The sequence below is a fragment of the Peromyscus maniculatus genome, chromosome 22 (assembly GCF_049852395.1).
Source record: "Peromyscus maniculatus bairdii isolate BWxNUB_F1_BW_parent chromosome 22, HU_Pman_BW_mat_3.1, whole genome shotgun sequence".
In the NCBI taxonomy this organism is placed as follows: domain Eukaryota; kingdom Metazoa; phylum Chordata; class Mammalia; order Rodentia; family Cricetidae; genus Peromyscus; species Peromyscus maniculatus.
Window position 1 is genome coordinate 16,066,442 of NC_134873.1, and position 15,869 is coordinate 16,082,310.

At 39.5% G+C, this 15,869-nt stretch overlaps 1 protein-coding gene and 1 long non-coding RNA gene across 6 annotated transcripts in view; one reads left to right on the forward strand and one right to left on the reverse strand.

Annotated features, from left to right (window-relative positions):
• LOC121826268 (putative Polycomb group protein ASXL2) overlaps window positions 1-15,869 on the forward strand; it is a 142,338-nt gene that overhangs the window by 92,395 nt on the left and 34,074 nt on the right. For all 5 annotated transcript variants that reach the window (XR_013046978.1, XM_076558758.1, XM_076558759.1 and 2 more), the window contains 2 exons: window positions 472-619; window positions 10,474-10,589. Coding sequence is in view for 4 of the 5 variants with exons in the window: in XM_076558758.1 (XP_076414873.1) it covers window positions 472-619; window positions 10,474-10,589 (264 nt within the window). In the remaining variant the exon portion in view is untranslated. The remainder of the gene's footprint in view (window positions 1-471; window positions 620-10,473; window positions 10,590-15,869) is intronic.
• Window positions 12,931-15,689, reverse strand: LOC143270081 (uncharacterized). Its single transcript, XR_013047002.1, has 2 exons — window positions 13,930-15,689; window positions 12,931-13,782 (listed from the first exon to the last, which is right to left on the reverse strand). It is a non-coding gene; the product is annotated as an uncharacterized LOC143270081 (long non-coding RNA).

Consider the following 15,869-nt stretch of genomic DNA (forward strand, 5'->3'; position numbering starts at 1 on the left):
TCATTAACCAATATTGAGGACCCAGTTAGGTGAAAATAATGTGATAATCTTGTTCTCCTGACTTTAATTCTAGAATTGAATTCAGAATACATAGGGCAACCCACCCCACCCCACCCCACCCCACCCCACCCCACCCCCGACACAAATATGTCTAACAAAATCATTATTAGCTTTTTAAACCTGAACATTACGTCTTTTACCTGGATTTACGGCTACCAATTTTCTGTAACTTAAACATATGTGGTACCTGCATATGAATGTTGTGTATAATTTTTATCTTCTGGGTGTAGGTGGAAAATTAATTTATTTGACCAAAAAAAGGGGGAAGTATCAGGATTTCAGCTAATATTGGTGGTTTTACTATTTTATAATAGTAAAAATTAATCAGTTAAGTTACTGTATTACATACTAGAAATTTAGTTTGGATTTGCTAAAATGGTAATAATCCTAACAGGATGCCTACATTTTCAGAAAGATGTGCCAGATGGAGTGAAAGAGCTGTCAGAAGGTTCAGAAGAAAGCAGTGATGGTCAGTCAGATTCTCAGAGCTCTGAGAACAGCAGCAGCAGTGATGGCGGCAGCCACAAAGAGGGGAGAAAGAGCAGGTGGAAGAGGAAAGGTAATCCCCACTGCTGCAGGGCAGTGCCTTCTCGCTCTCGACCATCCGCCTCTTCTTTCCCTGTAGCCTAGTGCTCTGCCTGGTTGCCTGCAGGGGCGGAAGCGTCTGTATTTCACCTGCTGGACACAGTGCAGCAGCCGCCAGCTTCATGGACCTTTTGGACTGTGTGACTGAGAAATTTTCAAAAATAGACTTTTCTAGTCGGGCATGGGGGCACGTGCCTTTAATCCCAGCACTTGGGAGGCAGGCAGGCAGATCTCTGTGAGTTCGAGGTCAGCCTAGTCTACAGAGTGAGTTCCAGGACAGCCAGGGCGACACAGAGAAACCCTGTCTCAAAAACCAAAATGAAACAGACAAATCTGTATCTATATATAAATCTCTCTCTATGTAGATATCTATATATATGCTTTTAGGAGCTGGGAGATTGCTCTGTGGCTAATATGCTGTGTGAGCATAAAGAACCGAGTTTGGATCCCTAGCACATACGGATATATAACACCAGTAAAGGGGATGAGGAATTATGCATTTCCTGGGGCTCGCTGGCCATGCAGCCTAGCCAGCACTATGAGCTCCAGGTTCAATGAGAGATCCTGTCAGAGAGAGAGAGAGAGAGAGAGAGAGAGAGATGGATGAAAGAGGGGGTGTGTTGGTGGGGTTGTTCTGGGAGCTGTAATACGGGAATATATAATGAGCATAAGGACCACAGTTCGAGTCCCAGAATGTTGGCCAGGCATGACAGCTGCCTGTAATCTCAGCCAGCACTTAAGCAAAGACAGGATCCTGGTTAGCTAGACTAGCTCAAGTCGACAAGCTGAGGGTTTAGTGAGAGATCCTGCCTTGATAGAAAGTGGAGAGTACTCAAGGAAGACGCCAACATCAGTGTTGAGCCTCTGCACACATCCGACCTGCACACTACACATACATCTATAAGGGAGAAAACCCATGGAGAGTGGTCACGATAGACACTTCAATACATGCATGCATCCACACAAAAAATGTCCTTTTGGAGAACACTTTTAGATTCGGGTTGATAAGTACAGTGTTTCCATTTGCTTTCTACTTGTTCATATGCACAGACTTGCTCACATCAGGTTTTGCTGCTTTGTGCTTTTTTGCTTACATGTGTTATATTCTTGGCTTTTTGGAACAGGGTCTCACCATGTAGCACTGGTTTATAATTGGATATGTAGACTGGGCTGGCATTCAATTGGTTAATCATCATGCCTCTGCCTCTTGAGTGCTCAAACTACAGACTGGAAGTTATGTTTTGGAGTTGTGTTTTAGCAGTCAGGTTTGTCCCATGTCTCTTCTATGTTTGTTACTTGTACTTGGTAATGTGTACTAGCACATTCTTATCATCCGGGTTCTATTTCCACCGGAATTCGCTCTTGGTAGTGTACTTTCTAAAACTTGGGACAGATGCGTTATTTACAAAGACATGTGTGCACACAAATGCCATCCAGTGTATTTTCACTGCCCCGTCCACATAGTCTTCTGGCTGACTTCTGATCTTTTCTACTATCTGCATGGTTTTGTCTTTTTGAGACTATCAGAAAGTTGGAACCTTTTCAAATGGACATTGTTTTATTTATTTATTTATTTTTAGTTTTTTTTTGTTTTTTGAGACAGGGTTTCTCTGTGTAGCCTTGGCTGTCCTGGATCTCGCTCTGTAGACCAGGCCTGCCTTGAACTCACAGAGATCCACCTGCCCCTGCTTCCCAGGTGCTAGGATTAAAGGCGTGCACCACCACTGCCTGGCATTAAATGGGCATTATTTTAAAACTGACATTACAATTTTTTTTCTGAGTGTGTTCTTGTACACACCTTCATTCACATGTGCACTGGTGCCATGACAGTTGTATACAGATGAGAGGACATCTTACAGGAATTGATTCTCTCCTTTTAACCATGTGAGTCTTAGGGATCAAACTCAATTGTCAAGCATGGCGACAAGGTGTTTTCCAACCAAACCACCTCACTGGCTCCAGATTGGCATCTTTAATTTAGTAATGTGTGTTGGAGATTTCTCCATGCGTTTTCATGGCTTATGGTACATTGCCTTGTGGAACTAAATAGTATTTGACATGATTTGCATATAGCCATTCACCAACTAAAAGATGTATTTGTTACTTCATGTTTTACCATTTATGAGTGAAAACTACTATGAACTTTGTTTTTCTGTGGGCACATGTTGTCTTTGTGTAAATTCACAAGAGTGTGACTGATGCATTGTGATGAGTATGTTAAATGTTGTAAAACGCTGCCACACCACTACAGTGAATGGCAGTTGCTGTTGCTTTGAATCTTTACCAGCAGTTCGTATTGTCTGCCAGTCTTCTAGACTTTGGCCATTCTAATGGTGCGCATCTGTCTGTCACTGCTGTCATTTGTATTTCCCTGATTGCATGTATGGAGAAGTCTTTCTGCATGCTTATTTTCCATTTGAATAGGCTCTTTGGTGAGAAGTGTGCCCTGGTTCTTGGCCCATTTTTGTTAAGGTTAGGATGTCAGGGTTTTTTTGTTTGTTTGTTTTTTGTTTTCTAATAATTGGCCTTCAGGAGTTCATTGTTCATTTTGAATAGTATTTTTTTTAAAGATTTATTTTCATTTTATGTGTATTTAAGTTTTATCTGAGTGTATGTTTGTATCATGTGCGTACCTGGTGCCCACAGATGCCAGAAGAGGGCATTGGATCCCCCCGGGACTGGAGTTATGGATGGTGATGAGCCGCCATTGTGGGTGGTGGGAGTTGAACCTGGGTCCTCTGCAAGAGCAGCCAGTGCTCTTTACTGCTGAGCCCGCTCTCTAGCCCTGGATTATAGTCTTTTATTTGGTAAGGTTTTTTTCTGTATATTTTCTCAAAAACTATAGTCCTTCCCCCTTTGGCAGTTTTCCCCTCTCCAAATGTGTGTGTGTTCGTATGTATGTGGATATGAGACATGCTCGTGCATGCCAGTGTCAAGATCAGAAGACAGCATTCAGGAGTTGGCTCTCACTACTTACACCTTATTGGAGGCAGAATCTCTCTTATTTCTGCCACTGCCCCGAAGCTTCTGGGCAGCTCCTCTGTCTTTACCTCCATTTTGCCTTCGGAACGCTGGGATTGTAGGTCAGTGCTTCCAGATCTGCTTTTTATGAGTCTCAGAGATCTGACTCACGTTGTCAGGTTTTTGGCAAGGACTGGTACCCGTTGAGCCATCTCTCTAGTCCTGGATCTGGCAGTTTCTTTTTACAAAGCAGAAGTTTTTAATTTGAATGTAGTCCAGTTTATCAGTCCTTTGTTTTGTGATCTTGAGCCTTTGGTATTGTATCTAAAAGTGATGACCAAGTCTAGGCTCACCTACATTTTCTTCTATATCTTCTAGAAGTTTTATCATCTTGAGTTTTAAGTCTGTGATTAATTTTAATTCTTTTTGTTTTTTTAAAGATTTATTTATTTACATATTTTATGCATATGAGTATTCTATTTGCATGTATGTTTGCATGACAGTAGAGGGCACCAGATCTCATTACAGTTGGTTGTGAGCCACCAAGTGGTTGCTGGGAATTGAACCCAGGTCCTCTGGAAGAGCAGCTAGTGCTCTTAACCACTGAGCCATTTCTCCAGGTCCTAATTTTAATTGTTAAAAAATGTTGAGTATGTGTGTGCTGTGTGCATGGGGGGCAGACAGAGCGAAAGAGGGACTAGCTGGCCTGGGTCTACGCCACGGTGCAGTTTGGAGGTCATTGGACGACTTTGTTCAGTCCTTCCACCGCTCTGTGGATTTCCGGCACCGTCCTCAGACCGTGGTGCTTATGCTGCCGTCATCACCTTTCCTTGCTGAGCCGTCTCACCAACCTCAGTTTGAGGTCATTGTTGAGGTAAATCTGCATCTTGCAGTGAGGATATGCAGTTAGCTGGGTATGGTGGTGCACACACACCTTTAGTCCCAGCACTCGGGAGACAGATGCAGCCAGATATGAATTCAAGGCCAGCCAGAGCTACATAATGAGATCTTACCACAAAAAAGAAAAAAAAAGTGCAAGTTTTATTTTTATTTAACTTAAATGGTGAAATGAGTTGGACAACATTCTAAATTTTTACCTTAATTTATTCTTAGCTGTGACCGTCATAGATGCTTTACCATTACTTATTTGTAACTCTTGTCTGATTCTGGTCCCAGGCTTGGAGCACTGGCTGTTCTCAGCTCTCTCCTTACTAGGAAAAGAATGTTCATTACTACTAGCTAACACCAGATGTAGTCTGCCTGTCTTTGCTCTCATACCATTTGATATCTTTTCATAGCGAACCTAAGACACGTAAGGAATAATGGCTATATGACAACCCTTTCCCTGGAAGGCTTTTCTGTTATGAATAACATTTTACCATCTATTCTTGTTAATCTCTAGCTTTTTGTTAGATTCTGTTTGAAGAGGGGAAATTTTAGACTTCTGAATACCTTATGGGGTATTGATTTTCCTGCGTAGAGTAGACGTTCAGTTTTCCCCAGTTTTAATATCTTCTAAGTTGAATTATGCTTCCCGTAATCATAGACTTGTTAATTTTAACTGCCTTGAGAACTGTTGATGTGCCATATCAGAAAAATAGGTGGTTTTTGTTGTTGTTGTTGTTGTTGTTGTTGTTTTTGTTTTTTTACTTCCTTCTCTTTATCCCCAATCTAGTGGTTGTGCTACTCTTGGGGAGCATGGAAATAATTCATTAACTTACTCATTTATGTTCTCTGGTATAACTACTATGCATACAGTTCAAGAAAACTAATCCCATAATCTTAGTTTACAGGTTCATTGGAGAGGCACCAAACTTCAGTTATCAGACACAAATGAGATGAAAACAAAATGAAATAGGGCCTTCTTGCAAATCCTTGATAAATAATTTCAGAATGATCCCTGATAATGATGAACAGCAGCTGTGGCCCAGGTCTTTTATTCTAAAAAAATCCCCCCACCCCCCAGACATGGTTCCACTGTGTAGCCTGGCTATCCTGGAACTCACGCTATAGACCAGGCTGATCTCAAACTCACAGAGATCTGCCTGCTTCTGCCTCCCAAGTGCTGGGACTAAAGGCTGGGCTCCCACTGCCTGGCCATTCTGCAGATTTTTTAAACCCCCGATTTGGGAAGGCTAATGATACAGGTGAAAGGGGCTTTGTCTTTTCTCCACTTCTCTCCAGCTTCAACTTTTCTCTATAAGTTTGAAAATTATAGAACAAAGCCAAGACATCAGGCAAGGGAAATACCTAGCAAGATTCATATTTTCTAGGTGGCTTCATAAACAAGAAGATCAACATTAAAGGTGGCCAGTTTAAACTGTGAACAAAAATCATTGTCTTTGGAATGTATTGGAACATCTTTATTTGGGGATGGAGTGCTCACATGTTCTCACATAGCCCAGGCTAGTCTGGAACTGACTATTTAGCCAGAGCTGGCTGTGAACTCCTAGCTTTCTTGCCTCTACCTCCCAAGAGCTGGAGTGACAAGCAGATTACCCCATCTGGCTTTATTTTTACTTTTTTGGTTTTTGAGACAAGTCTCACTGTGTAGCTGTGGCTGGCCTGGAACTTGCTAAATAGATATCAATAAGCCGGGCTCATTCCTACCTTTTAAGAGTCACACATGCAGGGCTGGGGTGATGGCTCAGCAGTTAGTGCACTTGTTGTTCCCGCAGAGGATCTGGTTCCTTTCCCAGCACTCACATAGCCGCTCACAACCATCTGTAAGTTCATTAGGGGATCCCATGCCCCTTCCTGGCCCCACACAGTGCACAGGTATACATGGAAGCAAAGTACCCGTTCATGTAAAATGAAGATGGTTTTTTTTTTTTTTGTTCTTTTAAATAAATTTTTGAAAAAAGCTACACCTGGTGCAGCGACCCTTTGAGCAGTGGCTCTTGTTGCTGGTGCATTTGTCTGTTAATGGCCATGCCAAAAAATTAAGGTAAGTTCAAATAATGCAGAAATACCTTAAATAACAATCATAAAATTCCACTGTCAGTAGCTCCGTAGGTAAATTTGAATAGTATAACCTTATTCTACATCCTACATAATAATAGATGTTGACAACTAGGTAATAGCAAATTCAGCATTGTTTTTGATCTGCTTTTGATTCATCGCTCTTCTAGAAATGAGTATCGTGTCGGCTGTTTCTCCTTGAATTATACTCTGATGAGACAGTCTCTGAAGTTATCAAAATAATTTCTCCAATACTAATTGTTGCTGTTCATTTTTCTTATTTGGGGCTTTGACTCTGAGTTTGACATCATGATTTCAAATGCATTGTAAGACAGGAAGAACATTGAGATAGTATCAAAAACCCACTTCCTTTTTATGTGCAAAAATACAGAGCTCTGACAGCAAAACTGATACTTTTAGTTGAAAATTGATAGAAACTCTTGATATTTATACCTTTCAGCCAAATAGGAACAGACTAGAACTCAGAAACTCAGTCCAGTATTGAATCTAGCTTATTGATTTATATGTAAAGTAGAGGAAATTACTAGTTTCTAGCTTTGGTTCTTAGCTTTCAGACAGGAAACATGTTCAGAGAAAGAGCTTAATGGAATTTCAAGTCAAGGTAAGGTGGAATGATGTCAGAAAAACTACTAATAAAATCAACTGTCTCTCTTACTGTTTTTTGGTCATAGCTAAGGGAAATTTCTGTCTTTCCCCCCAAATATGTTATAAATACTATAATATGAAACAGCTGCCTGGATAATTGTTGTTTGTTTTGTTTTCTCCCTTAGAGACAGGATCTCGTTATATAACCCTGGCTGTCCTGGAACTTATGTAGAGCAGACAGACTAGCTTTGAACTGACAGATTCTCCTGCCTCTGCCTCCCAAGTGCTGGGATTTAAGACGCTGCATGGTTATAGTTTTTATCTTGTTATAAGGAAAAGTTGTGAGGTTTGGTTTGCTTTTGCTATTTTTAAGAAAAAAAAAAAAAGAGTCAGTGAAATATTCCTTTTCATTGTAAGGGATCCCTGTTTCCCAGAGCACATTACTGTTAGCATATAGTCAAGACTTTTTTTTTTTTTAATCAGTAATTTGCTAACAGGAGTTAGAAAATATGGTAAATCCACTAGCCCTCTGGCATTTTTTTATATGTGCTAAGTTACTGAATGGGGAAGATTGGGTTCTCTTTCAAGTACATCCTAGAAACGAAACTTGTGACAAAGTTAACTTAGGTTGAAAGACTTCTGGGAGATGTTCTTGTTGATAGTGGCTGAGGTGAAGGTTTGGGCACAGCCTGTGTTAAAGATGGCTGTACTATTAGGACTGAGGCTTTAAGGATAACCAGAAGCAAGGGAAAAAGCTTCTGTCTCCCAAGTGATAGAATTAAAGGCCTGTGCCACCAGGCCAGGCTTGATTTTTATTTGAACATTTTAAATGTATGTTTCAAATGTCTGTAAGTTGATAGTAATACTTTAAAAACTTACGCCAGTTGTGGTGGTGGTGATGGTGCACTCCTTTAATCCCAGCACTTGGGAGGCAGAGGCTGGTGGGTGGATATCCATGAGTTTGAGACCAGCATGGTCTACAAAGCAAGTTCCAGGACAGCCAGGGTTACACAGAGAAACACTCTCAGAAACAGAACAAAACAAAACAAAACTTAGTTACTATATGGTTCCTGAAGCAGCAAATTACCACAAACTGTGTGGCTTAAGTAACACAAATTTGTTCTCTCACAGTTCTGAAAGTCAGTTTGTAAGCCCAGGGGTCAGCAAGGAAGCTATCCCTCCAGAGGCTTTCAGAGAGACTCTTCTGTTCCTTGCCTTTTCTGGCTTTCTGTGATGGCCAACTAACTTGCATTATGGCCACTTTATTCTGACCTGGCTTTTTCTTCACCTTCTCTGAATCTGTCTTCACTATGTCTCTTATAAAAATACTTTGTTGTGTGGGATGTGATAACACACAACTTTAATACCAATGCTTGGGAGGCAGAGGCAGGTGGATCTCTCTGAGTTCAAGGCCAGCTAGGGCTGTAAATTGAGACCCTGTCTTGAAAAGTAAAAAATATGTTGTTAAGACTGACTGGCATAATCTAGGTAATATAATCATAAGATACTTAGTCCTTTCACCAATAAAGCAATGTTCGCAGGCTCTGAGAATTCGGATATTAGCACATGTTTTCAGTGGTCACCACTGTCAGCTATTCCAGGTACTTATTCATTGTTCTGAAAATAAAATTTAAATCTTGCCTTTGCTCCATACTAGCTTTGTATCTTTTCTCAAGCTGATTCAGTTTTTTGATAAGTAAAAATAGGTTATGAGAACTTATATAGCAGCCAGTGTGTATCTTTGTACTATTTTATTTGCACAGAAAAGAATGTAATGATACAAACCTAGTTATTTAGATTTAGTTATCACTGGAAATAGAATTTCAGGAGCTTGGAATAGAAAATAGAACTTATGCTTTTGTTAGAACATAGAAGGTGCTTTTTTTTAAAGCTGATTGTTATATCAGTTCCTTCCCATGTATATAAACATGATAGTTATGAAGATGAGGATACAGAACCAAAGTTAAATTGTCTTAATATTAGAACATTTAAGAGTAAAGTTGTATGTTGTACTCTAGGCGTTGCTTATTTTACTATGTATATTTCTTATTTTTGTGTCAGTTAGATATCTAGCAGCACATACTTCATGTGTCTTAAATCTTCATGGTCTTAACCAATACCATTTTGCTATAAATGTTTTCAGGTCAAGTATTTAAAAAGAAAATATTAGGCAAAGTGTATTCTTCAAGAGTCATCTCTAGGTTCTTTCCTCTCTTAAATTGAACTTTCCTTGCTCTCACATGAGATGTCTGAACCAACAATTTTCATCTTTCTCCTTAACTAACATAAAATGTATTCATTGATCTTGTAGAAGACATGAGTTTGTTTCCCAGCATCCACAATTGGGCTGCCCACAGTGCCTATAACTCCATCACTAGAGGATCTGATGCTCTCTTTTGGCCTCCATGGGCAATGTCCTCAGATGTATGCATATGTGTTCGTGATCATGTGTGTGTGCATACACACACACACACACACACACACACACACACACACACACACACACTTATTTTAAAATGGGGCTGGATCGATGGCTCAACAGAGTACTGGCTGCTCTTCCAGAGGACCCGGGTTTAATATCTATCACCCGCCCATGGCACCTCACAACTATCTGTAACCTCTTTCCAGGTGATGCCACACCCTCTTCTGGCCTCTGTGGGCAACAGGCATTACATGGATGTAAAAAATAAAATTTTAAAATGTGCTCACATGATATTAAGTTTTATAGAGCATAAACATGTGCCTGCCATGACTTCAGTGTGGTCCATTTCAGGCTATGCACAGCAGATACGGACGGCATAGGAAGTGGTTGTTTCCAGTAGAGAAGTCTTCAAAACCCGTCTTGAACAGATAGGCTGAAAACTTGGGACCTGAGGGAAGGAGTGACAGGGTTGAAACAGTGGAAGAATTTTAAAGCAGAAATGGCCTTTTTGTCTTCAATTTAAACCTTTCATAACTTCCCACCATGTTGTCATTATTCATCTTCAAGTTTACCTTAGGACCATAGATACTACAGTTCTAATTTGATAACATGGCTCCTTTAATCAGTTCTAATATAGTAAACAATGAGAAGTCATCTATACTAATACTCGCCCCTTCCCCGTCCTATCATCCTGCACTAGAACTTTCTGAGGAAATAAACTGAAAGGGGAGACTGTTTGCAGGACAACTCCAAAGAGAAGATCCTTTCCTAAAGTGTTTGGTCACAGTTGTTAACAGGTAGCAGCATATGATCTGGGGAAGGAGTGGTGCTTGATATCAACTCTGATAACAAATGTTTCCTTGTCAATTTTTCCCTAGTATCATCTAGACTGTCACAGCCATCCTCTCCTCAGTCAGGCTGCCCATCACCTACCATTCCAGCAAGTAAAGTCATTTCTCCATCACAGAAGCACAGCAAAAAGGCATTAAAACAGGTAAGCATTAAGTCTCTGTTTATCAGAAGAATAATCTCTCCAATTAAAAATAATTAGGAAAGCTGGGCTGTGGTGGCACATGCCTATAATCTCAGCATTCAGAAGACAGACAGGTAGATCTCTATGAGTTTTGAAGATCTCTGTGAGTTTGAGGCCAGCCTGGTCTACAGAATGCGTTCCAGGACAGCCAGGGCTACAGAGAGAAAGCCTGTCTAGAAAAAACAAACAAACAAACAAACAAACAACAAAAAAAAACGAATAATTAATAATAATGAGAGCTACATGGTGTTTCACACCTTTAGTTCTGTCGTGTAATGGACAATGATGTATCGAGGTCCTTTTTCAATAAGACACTTCATCAAATCTTCTGTTAATTACTGAAAATTGTTTGAAAACTTTAGATTGATGTCTTCACAGGGTAAATGTCTGCAATCGGCTAATTTGCTGCTAGTAACTTTTGTACTCTGTCTCACCCATTGTATGTAGGTTTAACATGGTTTTGAAGACCCAGATTTTTTCCTAGTTTGCTGAGGTATGTGTTCTGAATCATGAATAGGTGTTTACATTTTAAGAGCTTTTCTTATGTGTGTCTGGTTATTTTGGGGGTACTGAGGATGAAACCCATCACTCAGTGAGCAAATACTTCTCACACTGAGCCACATTCCCAATCCTCAGGTTGGTTTGCTTTGGAGCTTACTGCAATGATTAGGTAGATTTTTTACTTTTAATCTTATATATAGAATCATATTGCTAGATTTTTTTAATATTGTACTAATTCTAAGTATGGAATAGAACCTATGTGTTTATTCTTAAAAAAAAAATAGCTTATGCAAATTTTTTTTTTAAATTTTAGTTTTTAAGCCAGGTGTGGTGGCGCATGCCTTTAAGAACACTCCAGGGCCAGGCAGATCTCTGTGAATTTGAGGCCAGCCTGGACTACAAAGTGAATTCCAGGACAGCTAGGGCTGTTACACAGAGACACCTGTCTCAAAAAACCATAAATAAATAATAACTGAGTTTCTAGTCAGCTGTTGTTTTGTAGCACACATCTGTAATCCTATTACATTGGAGGCTGAGGGAGGGAGGGAAGAGTTGAAACCATCCTGGATTGTACAGTAGCAAGACCCTGTCTTGCAGCATTCTTCTACTGTAGTGCAGTTTTGAAATACATCATAAAATAAACTGTGTAGTTGTTTATTTTATTCTAGATTTGGGGAGAAAGTTGTAGAAATTGTCTTTACTCCCTAGGTTGAATGAATAGTATGTAAGACTCCTTTTCCTTGAATTATACTGTTCTTTGTTGTTATTATATTAGTCAATTGCTTTGTCTCCTTTTGTATCAATTTTGGGGATTTTTCTTAGAAAATGGTCCATTTCTGTGCCAGTAAAGTTGCTCAGCTGGTAAAAGCACTTACCCCCGAACCTGAAACCCTGAGTTGATTCCTGGAACCCACATGGTGGAAAAGAAAACTACCTCCTTGGCATTGTTTCTGACTTTTATATACATGCCCCCCCCCAACTCTATAATATAATAAATAATAATATAAAAAAGTAAAAAATTTTTTACCTGGTTTATTGCATGTACTGCTATAAAGTTATATAATGTTTTGTTTTTTCATTTGTCCTTGTTCATTTCTTTGTTCCCATTGTTAATTGCCAGTTGAGTTTTCTGTTTTATTGGAATTTTCAAAGAACTGGCTTTGGATTGGTTTTTTTTTTTCAGGATAACTCCTTGCTGTGTTGTTTGGATTGGCTCAATATGCATTCCAGGTTGCTTTTCCCCCCTTCTTTTTCTCTTTTTTTCTTTCTTGAAATGCTTTGTCTGGCAGCATAGTCACATAATCCCAGTACTCCGGAGGCTGTAGCAGGAGGATTCTAATTTCAAGGCAGCCTGGGTTATATAGCAGCTTCTTCCAAGAATAATCTAATAATCAATAAGTACAAACTGACATAATTTTAGTCTCATAATTTGGTATGAACTAGGAGATTGTATTATATCAAGAATTGACAAGTAAGGAGACAATGGTTACTCCTGTACTGATGCAGTATAGTAAAAAACAGTCATTAAATACAAATGATTGAATATAGGACCTCGTGCGTGCTAGGCAAGTACTCTGTCCCTGAGCTATATACCCAGCCACTATAGCTTTATTGGAGAAAATTTTATAATACCTATTAAATTTTAAATGTACATGCTTCATGAACATGTGATTAAACATTTTAGTGCTTATGTTAAGAAAGATACACAGAAAAATATTAGCATAAAAATTTATTAATAGTAAGAAATAGCAAATGGCCTAACTGGGATTAAAGTCGTGTGCCAACACCACTCGGCTCCATCTTTTTATTTTTTAAGATTGATTTATTTATTATGTATACAGTGTTCTGCCTGCATGTATGATGTCTGCAGGCCAGTAGAGGGCACCAGATCTCATTATGGATGGTTGTGAGCCACCATGTGGTTGCTGGGAATTGAACTCAGAACCTTTGGAAGAGCAGCCAGTGCTCTTTAACTGCTGAACCATCTCTCCAGCCCTCATGTGCCTTCTTACAGAACTAGAAAACAATTTTAAAATTCATATGGAAACATAAGACCCTGAATATGAATAGCCAAAGCAATTCTAGGCAATAAGATTGCTGGGAGCATTACTGTACTTGATTTCAAGTTGTGCTACAGAGCCATTGTAACAAAAACATGATACTGACATACATACAGATCGATGAAACTGAATAGAGGACGTACAATGTAAATCCACAGCTGTAACCCTCTGCCTTTTGAAAAAGCACCAGAAATAGACAGTGGAGAAAAGACAGCCTCTTAACAGATGATTCTGGGCAAACTACGTATCCATGTGTAGAAGAACACGATTAGATCCCTTTTGGAAATACTAACTCCCAATGGATGGAAAGACCCTAATATAAGACTTGAAACATTTAGAAGAACAAGGAGAAACAATTCCAGGGCATATGCAAGGACTTTCTGAAATCAGTAGAGGTTTCCCAAAAGATTTAAATTGCGGGGCTAGAGCGATGACTCCGCAGTTAGGAATGCTGGCTGCTCTTGCCGAGGACTGGCTAACCCCCGCTTGTCAGTCCAGTTCCAGTGGGGTCAAATGCACTCTCTGGCCTCCACAGACTCATGTGCACAGACACATGCAGACCCAACACCCATTCACATAGAATACAAATAAACCTAAAGAAAAGTAAAAACAGATTTACCATATAACCCAGCTAAGTAGCTTGGTATCAGTTCTGTGACACCCTCTCCCCCAGGGGGAAGAAAAGCGCTGTCTAAACAGCTTAAGGGAGGAACAGTTTATTCTGGTTTTCATTTACATGCCTGTCATGAGAGGTCTGGCTTGATGTGAAAGACATGCGGCAGCTGCTCTCGCCTACGTTGTGGAGGGTCTTCTCAAATTAGTGAACCCAGTCTAGAAATCCTCATGGACTGGTCCCACATTTGTCTCCTAGAGGAGACTAGATGCTGTCACCTTGATGGTGTTAATGTCACAGATCCTTGAATATTTAGCCCAAGGACTCTGGCGGGAACACCTGCATCCAGTGTTGCTTGCAGCCACATTCCCAATGATGAAGTTGTGGGATCCACCCAGGTGTCCCAACTGGATAAACAGTGTATAGACAATGTCATTTGTTTTCGGCCATACAAAGAACAAACTTAAAGCATTTTCAGAAACATGGATGATAAATAAATGGATTAATCTAGTCCATGAAAAGCAAATACTAGTTTTTCTCTTAGTTTTTGGTGCTTAGGCTGTATATAGACATATAATACCAAGGTTGTACATATAACCTGTGAACAGACACAAAACTGTTTAGGTTACTAAGAAAAGATAAGAAGTAAAATACACTTTATCTACAGTACATACTTACATGAAAATATCCTTAGTTGTATAATGCCTATACATGATAAAAAAAATACTTGTAAATCCTAAGGGCCAATGACATGAGTCACTGGATAGAGATACTGCCAAGCCCAGTGACCTGAGTTTTATCCTTTGGAACCGCATGATGAACACCAGCTCCAGAAGTTAGCCTCTGACTGCTACACTCATGCCCCTGTACATACTCTTAGATAAGTTTTACTACAGTATGTAGATAATAGTGCTGTTCACAAAATGCACAAAAGTAGTGCTGTATTTAGTAGAAGTGTGTATGGGAAAGTATAAAGAAGTTTAATAAATAAAATAAATTGACCAGTGCAGTTGGATTGCACATTAAAACTGAAGTGATAGTCAAAAAAGAATTTGGCTTTGAATTTAAATGAATAATTTTTAAAAATGTATTTTTAGCTTTTTATGAAGGATTAGAATTCATAATTTTAATTTTTTGAGATTGAGTGTTAATGTATCGTGTTGGCAGACCTGAAACTCAGAAAGATTTTGAGTTTCTGCCTCTGCCTCTTGAAAACTATGATTAAAGATGTGGGCCACCATTCCTGGCCCAGAATCCCCAAACATTTTAAATTATGTGAATTTTAAAGTATTTAGAAGTTGTTTTATTGAAAGTTGTTTGTAGGAGAGGCATAGTGTCACACACAGAGCCGCTGTGTCGGTGTTGGGAAGTGAGCCTGCATCCTCTGCAAGAATCATCTTCTCTGCCCTTTTCATCCGTGTGTGTGTGTGTGTGTGTGTGTGTGTGTGTGTGTGTGTGTGTGTGTGTGTGTGTGTGTGTGTCTTTGTCTTTGCACACACATGCATACACATGGGGTTCAGAGAACAACTTTTGGGAGTCACTTCTTCCACAGTATGGGTTCTAGGGATCCAACTCTGACATCTAGGTTTGAAGACTGGTGCCTTTACCCACTGAGCCGTCTCCCAGACCCTCTTTCTTTTTAAATGGTCACTCTAAATAGTATCATGTTATCTCTATTAATTAAGAACCTCTTAGAAATAAAAATGAGCTGAAATGGCCAGAAGGAATTAACTGCTGTTGTTAGGACCTACACTGCTGTGTCCCTTGCTCTCTGTTTATTTCATTGCGGTAAGTAACTAAGACTATCATTTGGGCAAGTCTCTTCACTCTTACTCAAGGTAATACAGATACTTATTAAACTTATTAAACACCTGTGAAGCATAAATAATACAGATAATGGCTCTTTTCCGTAGAATCAATGCTTAGAATTCTGTTTTCAGAAATGATAAAAGTGTGTAATTCTCAATTAGAAGATTGTAAATCCCTTGCTTTACTGCTGAATTTTAAGTTCTGAAGAAAATCAAATGATTTTTCCTTACTGCTGTATATAATGGAATAATCTCGTCC